This window comes from Ipomoea triloba, chromosome 12, assembly GCF_003576645.1.
Source record: "Ipomoea triloba cultivar NCNSP0323 chromosome 12, ASM357664v1".
In the NCBI taxonomy this organism is placed as follows: domain Eukaryota; kingdom Viridiplantae; phylum Streptophyta; class Magnoliopsida; order Solanales; family Convolvulaceae; genus Ipomoea; species Ipomoea triloba.
Genome location: NC_044927.1, coordinates 7779361 through 7792843, shown reverse-complemented (window position 1 = coordinate 7792843; position 13483 = coordinate 7779361). Strand labels below are relative to the sequence as shown.

At 35.0% G+C, this 13483-nt stretch overlaps 1 protein-coding gene across 1 annotated transcript; it reads left to right on the top strand.

Annotated features, from left to right (window-relative positions):
- The first annotated feature begins 10225 nt into the window (after positions 1 to 10225).
- On the top strand, positions 10226 to 13034 carry LOC115997990. Its single transcript, XM_031237434.1, has one exon. The coding sequence runs from the start codon at positions 11253 to 11255 to the stop codon at positions 12732 to 12734; it is 1482 nt and encodes a 493-aa protein (XP_031093294.1). The 5' UTR covers positions 10226 to 11252; the 3' UTR covers positions 12735 to 13034.
- The last annotated feature ends 449 nt before the right edge of the window (positions 13035 to 13483 follow it).

The window sequence follows — 13483 nt, the reverse complement described above, 5'->3', positions numbered from 1 at the left end:
GGAGCCATTGATATGGCGCCAAGAGGGATATCCCTCTTTATCGTCTATGATTAAGCCTTTTACCACTTTCGGCTGGCTACCTAGGATATGCATGCCTCTGTCATAGACTCTAAACATCTTTGCGAGGTTGTCCGCAACCTGATTCTGTTCTCGGTATATTCCTATAATCTGCCAGGATTCTAGGCTACGTAGCTCTCTTCTGCATGCTTCCAATAGATTGTGGGCAACCGATGAGGGTTCGCCATTGTTGTTGAGGTAGGTAGCTACCTCGTTGGCATCAGTCTCAAAGACTGCTTTCTTGAAACCCATATGGACTGTGAGTTGGATCCCTTTCAGCAAAGCCCAAGCTTCTGATTCAAGTGGTGAACACTTGCCAATATTATACACAAATCCTTGTTGCCAGTCTCCATGATTGTCGCGTATGAGTCCACCACAGCCAGCCCGGTTAGACACAGGATCAAAGGATCCATCAACGCGTGCTCTCCTTTATTTAAACCCTTCCCCTTCCCCAATTCCCCCATTCTTACGCAAAATCCCTACCACATCACAAATTCCTCTCCTTTCTCTTCACTATTCTCCCTCGATATGATTTTTGTTAGTTTTCAAAGTTCTCTTTCCCCTATCCCAATCCAAGGTAAATCTTCCATCTTCTCTCTCCTTACTTTGCTCATCAATCAAGCATAATTAGTTACTCATATTTTATAAGGAACCAAGCAACATAAGCCATAACAGCGATGTCATTGGCCTCTCATTCGGTATTCCTCGTATCTTTCCAAAACAGGAACCGACAACCTACACTACAGGTAATCTTGACTCTTGGGAGAAAGCAACCTTGGCCAAATCGAAGAGGTTCGTTTGAGGTGGCTCTGATCTATTGCCTTTCTTATAAATTAGGGTTAATAAATCAATTAAACAAATCTATCTCTAAGTATGTACTTTATTGAATTGATTAAGTACGGACACTTCCCCTGATTGCACTGGTGGAACATCCAATAACAAGTTTTTATTTAGTTTAATTCCTTGAACATCATTGATTTAACTTAAATTAAACTTATTATAATTTAAGTCTTCATAAAGAGTGATACTCCAGTCTTAAGAATGGTGTTAATCCTAATAAGACAGCACTTTTCATTTCTTAATCAAAAGTGAATTGTTGGTGAACTAAAGTGCACAAAATTAGTGCGTCTTACGTCTCTATAATCCAACCTGATCCAACTAATAATTCATTAATTATCCTTATTCTTATAACTAATTATAAATACGCACTATGTGTGACTAAATAATGTCCAATGGACAACAAAAAAACAGTTAAATTAAATTATCAAAAAAAAAACATATAAATCTCATAAATATATGAAATCTAAAGTTTTGATGATGATAAAAAATATTATCTAACATAAATTTTTTAAAAATGCATTAAACATAGTATAGTAGGTATTGTGTTTCAAAAAAAAAAAAAGAAAAAAAAAAGAAAGTAAATTTAGCTTTTAGCAAATGTAATTATTTTTTCTTATAAATTCTTCTACTATAATTAGATACTAATATCGATACCATAATAAATGAAATGAAAATGTTTTGTTGACAATAAGCAAATGATATATGTCTTTGTATTTAACAACATTTCAACAATTTTGTTGACGGATGAAAAAAAAAAAAAAGTCATACCACAATAATACTAATACCAAATATGGATGTCATGATAAAAAAAAAAAAAGGCTAAAAGTGGACTGTCACCTATAAATCTAGAACAAAAAAATGGAATTAAAACTCTAATAATAACAAAAAAAAAAGTCATACTACAATAATACTAATACCAAATATGGATGCTATGATTTAAAAAAAAAAAGACTAAAAGTAGGCTGTCACCAATAAATCTAGAACAAGTAAGATCTGACTGTATTACATTGTACACAAAGAGTCAATATCCCCTCCACTAAGGGTCTATCTCATGACATTTCATTTGAGAGAGTCATTACATGCCACTTGACCATAAGGTCATTGGCAAACTATCTTCCTTTGAACAAAAATGTTGGAGAAATGATCCAATATATGATTGGGTCGGATTTTAGGGTGTGCAAAATGCCAAGAGCACAGAGTCTCAATTTTAAGAGGACCCAATATTTATTTTTGACATAGCTACTTAAAAAATAAAAAAAAAATGCAATTAATCCTGAAACTCACTAGTTTTTCTTCAAATCACCTCTCTCCTAATAATTAGAACCTAATTAATTGAGTATGCCACATGACAAAATCGTTCTATTTCTCCAACGGCACAGATGATGTCTCAAGCCCTGTAGAGATAACTTGAAACATGTACCATTCACTAGTTCACCACCAATACCGCCTGAGAAATTTATTAGTCGCTAACATATCGTTCTACTTGCATTCCAAATGATAGTGACAACCCAATAGGTAGCCACCGGCCAGGTAGTCTCAAGATTTATTTTTTTTTTTTTATTTTTTTTGTTTGTTTGGACTTTGTAGATAGTAGGTTAGTATGATTCCTATGATTTAGTTTTAAAGATTGCGCTTATACTTTTAATAGAGTTTCATTTATTTACAAGAGCGGGCCAACAAAAATCCAAAACGGCCCTAATATTATTTATGTCAACTAGTAAAGCAACTAAACTTTCTTAAACATGAGGTAATGCACTGCAGCAGCAAACTTTGGCTCTCATTAGACATCACCCACTAAAAACTATCTTTTATTATATTAGAATGTCCAATTAAATTCTCTAATTTAATAAATTTAGCAATATTTTTCTTTGCACTACACCAACCGTCTTTGGCTCACATAATCTCTTCATCCATTAAAAATTATCCTCTTTAATTACTATATTAGAATGTCCATAAAAATTATCTTATTCAATAAATTTAACAATATTTATACTTTTATTAATATATTAAATTTGTATATATGTTTAGTGAAAAAAAAATAGTTTCTAGAATATTGGAGTGCTTAAACTTCCACAGTGTGACATTCCCACATATGACCCTCAATTTAAAAATTAACTATTTTTAGTCCTCTAAATTTTAATTTTATTTTATACCACGTCTAGTGCTCTCATTGATTTTTCATTTGTTTCTTCCCAAAATGTTGAATTCTCAACCTCAACTCGACAGAGCATCTTGGAGGATGTAAATCATATATATGATAACTCAGTTGAATACAGAGACTAGATTTTTACTTACTGCGCACAAGGCGCCCCTTAACTTTGAGAGGTTGCTTCTGCACTACCACTAGTGAGACTTAATCTCTAATCTTTCTTTCAAATTTACCCAACCAACTGAGTTGAACAATGATAATCTCACCTTTTCTTTTGCTTCTTCCCTAATGTGGTCAATTTTAAGGTTGAGAAGCACGCATAGGCGGTAATGCCACATACTTAAAGGACTGAAAACGGCATTAACTCATCATATTTAATTTATACATGATAAATTGAAAAGTAAAACTTTAATTATATATTTTTAGATAATATTATACTGTATTATTTTTATCATATGACTTGCATTAATTACGTAAAAGTAAAAATAAATTTTAAAAAGAAAAAATAGTGAACAGTTGGAACTATTTTTTTTTTTTTTTGAGAACGGAACTATTTTTTTTTTTTTGAGAAAGGTTGGAACTATTTTTTAAAATCAATCATCAATTAATACTATGTACTTGTATTACAACTCAATTGAAAAACCAAGAAAGTGGACTTAAAAACAAAAACAAAAACAAAAACAAAAACAAAAACAAAAAAAATTCTTGATCAATTTAATAAGATCTATGAGTGGAAGAAAACTGTAGCAATTAATATTAATAGTAATTAAAGTAAAGCGATGGAATTTGTCAAACATTTATAGCCTTCAATTAAGTGGAGGAAATAGAAACCGCAGTGTACATGTAACACGTACGTACACTATCTACCACTAAAACACCAACCCCACCACATCCCCATCACGTCAATCAACAGAAAGTCGCCTAGGTGACAAAACATCCTTAATTAGCTTTGTACATGAAACCTTTCTAGGAAGCCACGAACGGTAGAAAAATAAATAAAGCCTTCCCTAGATGCATCATTCCTGCATTGCATCCTCCAATAGTTGTTTGTCACAATAATTCTCAATGGAGTCTGTAATGCTCCAATAGTTTTCCAATTTTCAACCATTGTGGGTGGGTTTAATTTGAAATTTGATGGGTTTTGTACTTGTGTAATTAAAAAGAGAAATAAGGTTCAAATTAGCCACTTAACGTAACCTAAAAGTGTAATTAGGCCACTGAACGAAAAAAGTGCAATTAGGCTATAGAACACTCCAAATGTATGTAATTTCACCTGATAGCAGGTTAGCATTCATTTTATTAGGTTACTTGCTTACGTGGACAGTGAGTTGACATTTTAGGCCTAATTGCACTTTCAGGTTACGTTCATTTATGGTCAAATTGAAAGTCAAAAATAAAAATTGGTAATGTCAATAGTCGAGGAATCATTCTTGAAATTAACTCTATATAAAAATCATAACTTGAGACCAAAAAAAAAAAAGACACTAATTGGCCTGGTCAAGCCCAACTTGAATTTTAACTAGGCTAGTCTAGTCTAATCCAAATAGTAACTCAGACAAATGACAGGTCAACTCACTCATTTGACATTATTTAGAGAGGAGAGAGTGAAAGGCAAGCGCGAGAGAGGAATTTAGAAAATATCTTCTACTCGGAGTAATATTTTTACTCAAATGATATTTCTTGTCAAAATGATTTGTTCCTTTGATTAAACTGAATATTTTCTGTTGATTTAATTTTATTGGTAGTCAAAATTTGAAATTTGACTTCCAAAAGTAATTTTTTGAATTCCTAAAAGGACTCTAGAACTAATAATATGAAATACACAAACCTATATATTTTACAATAAAACATTACCAAATGACATGCAAAGGGTAATCATTTTTGCTTGCATGAGACAAGGACATGCATGCCCTTGCTTAGATGATAAAATCAAGTCCCATACCCAAATTAAAGTGACAAAGTTTTACCATCTTTATGAACAATGATGTGCTAAATTAAAGTATAAACCTGCATATGATTATAAACACTGTCCTTCTAACCTTACCCAAAGTATAAACATGCATGCTTATTCTAGTCAAATGTTTCTTTCGGTAGCGTTTTGCTTTGCTTTATCTTTAATTTAATGCTTATTATATCTAGAACATTTCATTTGAAAGCTTAAGGAATGACTTTGGACTTTAGGAGAGCATTTCATTATATTTGAAAGAAAATAGAGAGTGTGTCGGCTAAGAGAAAGTGGAAAAAAAAAAAAAAAACTTGAAGCTTTGGTCTCCATCCTCTTTAAGCTTAGGTCTCAAAGTTATTGGAGTATTCTAGGTGTGTTTGACCTCTACATTTCACTCTTTTTGAGTTGGGTTTATCATTGGAGCCCTAAGATTGATGTTTGAAAATATTATAATTTTGACAATGAGTATTTGGGTGAGTTAAATAGTTAAGATTTGGATGTTTTAGATAAGTGGTTAACTCATCTCTCCTTATTTAATTTTGCAAAACTCGTTGGCCCTGTTTGGTAAATGGCTGTTGGCTGATTGGGTTGGCTGTTTGGGTTAGAATGAATGATTTGTTGATAATATTATCTAATTGTAGAAAGTTGTTTGATAAATTAGCTGTTAGCTGATAGCTGTTTGGTATAATTTCTTTTCTCAAAAAGCTAATTGAAAAGACTGCTTTGAGTAGCCTTTTGAATTTTAGCATTTTGGAATTACAAAAAACTTATTAACCAAACAACTAATAGTGATCAAATACGCCAAAATTGACTGATAGGCTGATTATTTACTAAACATGGCCATTATCTATTTTGGAATGACTACTACTTTGAATACCTAATTTATGGTTAATATGAGTTAAATATATTTTGGGCTTTTGATATAATATGATTTAAGCTATTTATAATTGTTAACGTTTGATTTTACTATTATTCAATTAATGGGTTATTATTATTATTATTATTATTATTATTATTATTATTATTTATTAAGTATATGTTTGAAGAATTGCTGCCAAGCACCTTGTACACAGATGAACTGATACTACAATGTAATAGAGTCAGTTGTATTAAAAATTGCTATGATATGTTTTTAGAGACTATTAAGCTTGACTAAAAATATATCCTTGGACATGCTTAAGTTTAGATATTACGAATAAGTGAAAAATGACTATTTTTTATTATAATTATTTGTGTATGATTTGTACTAAGGTGTTTTGCTCTAAAAGATGATCAAGTAATTTATTTTGACAATTATTAGTTTATGATTTAATATTTGTTTTGCCAAATTATGAGTTATACAGATTTCATATATGTACTTTGTTATGTGATTTTTAAGGAAATGATTTTTGCTACAAATGAGCTATTTGATTATAAGAACTATTTTGAATGTCTGGCCATACTCATGAGGCAACCTACATTTGGTTGTTTGTTCTGTTTTGTCTTGGAACGTTCATAAGAATTCCGAATCGTCAAGCTTGACTCATTCTGAATCATCGGGCTTAACTCATTCCAAATCATCAAGTTTGACTCATTCTGAATCGTCGAGTCTTTCTGAACCATATTATGCCGATAATGGCCTGTGCCACGGGATATAATAGTGGTTGTAGGTTACCAATGAGTCATATGTTAAGGAATGATTTGAACTTTTGAAAGTATTGTATTATGAAATAATGTTGATGTCCATTTAGGTAAAGTTTTCTATTTTGAGAACTTGTGTTTAGTATGATTGAATTTCGATATAGTTAAAAGAACGAGATTTGCATCTATTTATTACTCTAAAACTTATTGTATTCTATTAAGGTTACTTGATCTGGGTTGAGAAGGGTATCATTTATTGGGCATTAGTTCATTATTTGTATTTCCTCACGTTTCAGAGTAACTAAAGAGTTGTGAATAGCACGAGCACAAGTGGTGGGGTCTCGAAGATGACTTCTGAAACTAGGAGACTTAGTCCTAGTATTGGAGTTTATCACGGATTTTTGCTTGTTTGGATATTACCTTTGACCCTTTGTATTTTTGGTAACATATTGTGCTTGATTTTTGGTGCTTATGATGTATTTTGGATTTTGAAAATACTACTCTTGATTGTAAATATTTAATGGTGGTGATTTTATGAGTTTTTAGGAAGAATCAACTGTTTATATTGTGCCATTTTGGAATGTGAATTTATTATGTATTCAAGTGTTTTTATGAAGGTTCCTTGTGTATGTATGGTAATACTTTGTATTGTTGCAGGTCTTCACGTAACGATACGACTGGGTCATGTCCTAGAGGTTAGACTTCAATAAGATATAATGTTTCATGCAAATTCATATTTTATTTTATTATCACAAACAAAATAAAATAAAATATGAGTTGGCATGACACATCATATCATGTTGATGTGATAGTGATGACATTTATGAGGGAAACCTTTGAGTTAATTAGTCAGACGGTTGGTTTAATAATTATAAGGTTTCAAGTTCGACTACTCATGTGAGTTACATATTGGCATTTTTATTTTGAGCCGATCAAGTTTGTACAACCTAGGTTAGTTTACACCTTTACCGGCGATGCCACATCATCAAAGTTAATTTTAATGGTCCTATACTATACCCTTTTTAAAAATACATAGACTAAATTACACAAAACTATATAATAAAGGTACATCACTGGTACTTTGACCCATATTTTAGTATCACAAAGTGTTTTATGAAATCACCTTACACTTGCAATTCCATTGAAAAAAAAAAAAGTAGATTAATTATCCTCCTTTTGTTGCTTATTTACTATATATATATATAGTAAAAAAATTGCAATTCGTGACCATTGTTTGTTCACTAATTTCTCCTTTACGAAAAGAATAAAGAGTATATTAAAAAGTAGTGCGATACTGCAATATGAAAATTCACAGAACAAAGAAACCTAAAAAGAAAAGAAATAAAGAAAAAAAAAACCTTTATGGTCCATATGGTGTCTTCCACAAAAATAGTTTTCCCTTTCTCTCATTTTATATGCTATATATATTATGTATCAATCAGATCAATTCTTCATTTTTTTTCACTTTTTAAAAAGTTTCTTATTATTTTTAAATTCACTTTTTTTATTAAAATAACTTTTATGGTCAGTTTGAATAATTAATTGAAAAATATTTTTCAAAAAATAGTTTCTTGAGAATTACTAATTTTTTGAAAAATATTTGAGAATTTCTCGTGTTTTCTTGAAAATTGGAAAATTGAATTTTTTTTTTAAAAAAAAACATGTTTATTAGCATAGTTTTTCATTTTTAAAATTAAAAATATTTTTAAATTTTCTAGAAAACTAGAGAAATTTTAAAAAATATTTTCTAAATGAAAAACATAATCTGCATCTATCTATTTAGCTATATATCACTATAATCAAATTGTCGCAATTATCTACTTACATATTTATTTAGTATCATATATGATTAAATTAATTATTATTTTTTGATGGGGTTATGTGATATAGGCCCAATTTTTTCGGTTGGGGGCCAAGCCCAAAGAATGAGGGGTGTGAGGCAAGAGTCAAGGTGGCACATGACAAGCCCAATGGAGTTGGTGGGTAGGAGGAGTGACATGACGGTTATGGAGTGGGTAGGGGGAGTGACATGACAGTTATGGAGTGGGTAAGAGGAGTGACATGACGATTATGGAGTAGGTAGGGAGAGTGACATGACGGTTATGGAGTGGGCAGGAGAAGTGACATGGCAGTTATGGAGTAGGCAGGAGGAGTGACATGACGGTTATGGAGTGAGTAGGGGGAGTGACATGACAGTTATGGAGTAGGTATGGGAGTAGGTAGGAGGAGTGACATGACGGTTATGGAGTAGGTATGGGAGCGACATGGTGACCTCCTAGAGGTACCTAAGATCACGGTAACCCCACCGTTCACTCGGAGGATACTGAGGGAGCCCCTCCATCCTAACTACAAGCCCCCGAGCGTCAAACATTTCGGCGGTTCGGAGGGCCCTCAGGAGCATGTCATGGCTTATCAGACCACCATGATGCTAGTAGGATATTCCGAAGTGACGATGTGTACGGCATTTTTCTCCACCCTAGCGAGGCAGGCTCAACGCTGGTTCACCAATCTGAAGGGTAACGCTATTGATTCCTTTCACGACTTGGCGGTGAAATTTATTACCCGTTTCATGAGAGCAATGAAGGGTCGAAAGCATTTTATGCACCTCACTACCATAAAGCAAGGGGTCGACGAATCTCTAACAGAATTCCTTGTCCGTTGGCGAACAGAGGAGGCAGACGTGGAAAATCTAGACGATAAATCCACTGTTGTGATATTTGTAGATGCTCTAAAGGTAGGAGAAGTCTATAAAAATTTGAGGCGTAAGGCCCCATGTACATATGTTGCTCTCATGGCAAAGGCAGATAGATACGCAGAAGCTGAGGAGGCGAACTGACTCAAATGAGGCAAGGAAGCAAACTTCACAAGTAAACCCCGGGTGGAGGAACCCGTCAAGAAGAAAGGGACAAGCCCGCCGGTAGAAAAGAACCCCTTGAATAAAAGGAAGGGTGTGTCTAGCAGCGGCCCTTAGAACCCCGTAGGAGTCCAAAGGGTGCCACCCTCGTGGGCTCCTGTCTTCCCGCGAAAGCCCACTTTGCGGCCCTTCTCACCCCCCTCAGGGCCCGGCCTAGCGAGATACTAGCATATGCTGAAGAGTGCCAACTGGTGAAACCTACTGATCAAGGTTAGGTAGCAGTCCCCGACCAAGGAAAATATTATCGCTATCATGATCGGTATGGACATAGCACAGATGAATGTCAAGCTTGGAGAAAGGAGATAGAAGCACTCGTTCAATCAGGCCAATCAACAAGGAAACTACATTGATTAGAATAGGATGCACCATGGGAACGTATGGAAGAGGGGGCCAGTTGAGCGCCCTCGCTACCCTGCTTCGCCCGAAGATAAATTTGCCAATATAGTTCTGATTCAAATATACTTGAATATAGTCGAATCAAATATATTCTGATTCGTATTCGTATTCGGATTCGAAATCACGAATCAAATTAAAAATATGTAATTTGTTTACACCCCTATAGAGTAATGAACAAACTTGATTTAACCAGTAAACACGATAACAAATTTGGAAAATATAGAAAAGTTTGTAATGGAGAGAGAATAACAATTACGGAGTAAGATATTTCATATTTGATTACAACGTCATTCATTCACTTTACCTTTTTAAGAGCAAGTGAAGGCAATCAGGCATCTTGAATCTCATGTATATTCATCACAATTTATACATGCTCATTTTTCTGAAACCCGAAGCCATAAAAAACACACTAGGAAGTGTGTGTTCTTGTGTATTGAGTTTGGCTCTCCCCTTGTTTTCTTCATTTCCCTGACCATCCGTGCGTATGTGGCCTCCGTTGACAACAATCCTTACAAAAGAGAAGGATTGAAACACTGGGTAGTTTTCTGTTTGAGTCGCAGAGTAAAAGAATATAAAAAAAAAAAAAAAAAAAGAAAAAAAGAAGAGACTTTCAAGGGTCACAATATGAGGATGGTCAGTGCCATTGATTGTTCAGAGTGCCCAAGTATCTGTAGTTTCTTGGTTGTTGAAGCTTATCCTAAGAGGTACTCTTCCAAGATCCCATCTGATTTGATCCTATTCCTGGGCCTTGGGTTCATAGATTGGTAAAATTTACTATCTTTATGTTTCTGATTCCTAGAGGATTTGCCAGATAAGGGCTGTGTATTTGATGGGTTTGATTCAGTGTTGTCTTCCACCTGTCTTTTAAGAGTTTAAGGAGACTCCTGGGTTAACCTTGCATAAGTTCTTAATCTAGCTTTTTGCTCATTATGTTTAAGGGCTAACTTTATGTCTGTATTTTGTTGGCTTTTTTTTTTCTTGAGTCCTTTGTGTAGTAGTTTCATTTTATGAAAATCTTATTCCCCTTGCTTTGATAAAACTAGAGATTTATAAATCTAGCCATATGGGGTTTTCTCTAGTCTCCAGATAAAGTCATATGTTGTCTTCAGGATTTTAGGACTTTGTGGTTTTGATGATTTTCAATTTGGGTATTGTGGAAATAGTTTTGCAATGAATAAGTTCAGGGCTTTGATGGAGGTGGGATGTTGTAGCTGGGACTAGTTTGGGTATATAAAGATTAGCCTTTTATCAGAATAGTCTTCAATTCAGGCTAATATTTGAAGCCAGCATCTGAAATTATCCTGATATTGAGCTAAGGGAGAATTTATGAGATGGGAGATATCCTTCTAACAGCTCTTTCAATAGAGAATCATCACCCTTCAACCTTCTTATCCATGGATTCTAGTGCCCCCTCTTCACATGATGATTTGGATCTTGAGACGATGAATCGCCAAGATCCAATAATTGGTCCCCCTGACATCAATTTGCCCTTATCGACTGAGCTTAGCCCCCCTCCTCGGCCATGGAACTCTGAACACTTTGATGTTCTTGATGTTGGGCTCAGGACTCAGATATATGAAACCGAAAGTCCTCAAAATGCACCCAAGATTGGTAGGAAATGTGCAAAAAGAACAGATAGCATCTGGGCTGCCTGGTTCTTCTTTAGCTTTTATTTTAAGCCCGTGTTCAATGAGAAATCAAAGGCGAAAGTCGTTTGTGACAGCAATGGAGTTAGTGGATTTGATAAAGCAGATCTCCAGCTTGATACTTTCATGGTTCAGCATGATATGGAGAACATGTACATGTGGGTTTTCAAGGAAAGGCCCGAGAGTGCACTGGGTAAGATGCAGCTCAGGAGCTATATGAATGGGCATTCTCGACAAGGGGAACGCCCCTTCCCTTTCAGTGTTGACAGAGGTTTTGTTCGGTCTCATAGGATGCAAAGGAAACATTATAGAGGCCTTTCGAATCCTCAATGTGTTCATGGGATTGAGGTTGTTCCATCGCCCAATCTCTCGGTTTTAGATGAAGGCAATCGAAGGAGATGGGTGGAACTTACTGGACGGGAGGCGAATTTCACCATCCCACCCGAGGCAAGTGATTACAGTTCATGGAGAAACCTGCCAAACACAGAATTTGAGCTCGAGAGGCCGCCTCTCCACTCTAAGAAACTATTTAATGGATCTGTGCTTAAGTTGTCAACTAGGCCATCCAACCATACTAATGGGGATATAATGGATCTGTCACCGGTCTGCAACAAAAGGAAGGACTTTTTCTCACATGGAAATGAAGAAGAGGACAGTTACCTCCAAGCAAATCGCCCTCCTAATTTGGAAGTTAATCCAAATGAGCCACACTGGTTGAATGAATTTCGAGGAGTCATGAGGAACGTTTATGGGCCCGTGACAGCTGCCAAAACCATCTATGAAGACGAAGAAGGCTATTTGATCATAGTCAGCTTGCCATTCGTGAATCTGCAGAGGGTAAAAGTTTCGTGGCGGAACACACTCAAACATGGGATAATCAAGGTTTGTTGCTCGAGCACATCTCGCACGTCGTTCATTAAGAGGCACAAAAGGACTTTCAAACTCTTAGATTCATCATCTGAGCACTGCCCTCCGGGGGAGTTTGTCAGAGAAATCCCTCTTTCAACCCGGATTCCTGAAGACGCTAATATAGAAGCCTACGTCGATGGATCTGGGACAGTTCTCGAGATATTGGTGCCTAAACTTCAAGAGGGACCAGAAGAACACGAAGTGCACATCCGCCTTTGTCCTCAACTCAGTCCCAGTGATGATCTTATGTTGACCTAGAGGCATTAACTCTGTATGGTGTAATATTGTGCATGAACTTTAAATAAGGACATATTTGTTGTGTTATATGTCATTCCTATAGTTTCAAAATTGTATGGTTATGCCTGTGATGGAATTGAAGCAGGTTTTCCATCTCAACTGAAAGTCTAAGCTAATAGTTGGATTGCACATTTATGTTTACATATTATATGCTCAACAGATGGGGTATGAGCATGTATCATCTTAATCATATCACAGATTGAGAACAACTTATGTACTTGCTATATTATTGTTTCATAGTGAGATTTTTGAAATCTTTAACCCTGTCACAATGTTCATTAGTACTACTTTAGCCGCGGCCTATGACTCATCTATTTCAACTCATATATGAGAATCTTTCCCATTCCCCTCCACTTTGATTTGGATAGAAGATCACAATCAATGAACAGATGAAGCCAAAAAAGCAGTGAAATTGCACCCAGAAAAATACATTTTGTGTGTTGGAGATATTGAGCATACAGTGTTCTTGATGTGTTTTATGCATTTAGCTTTTATTAAAATGCATTATTGGAGACTGGAGTGCATCAATTTGTCTGGATTCTCAGGTGGGCAATTCAATTACCACTTCTCTTCTAAGCCACTTTCCACTTCACATGATTCTGAGGAAAAAAATAAAGAAAGATATTCCTAAAGGGTAGATTGTTCCTGTTGGTGGTTGTTCCATTGATGAAAAAGATAGATTCAGAAGATTGTGCCAAACGTGATAAATA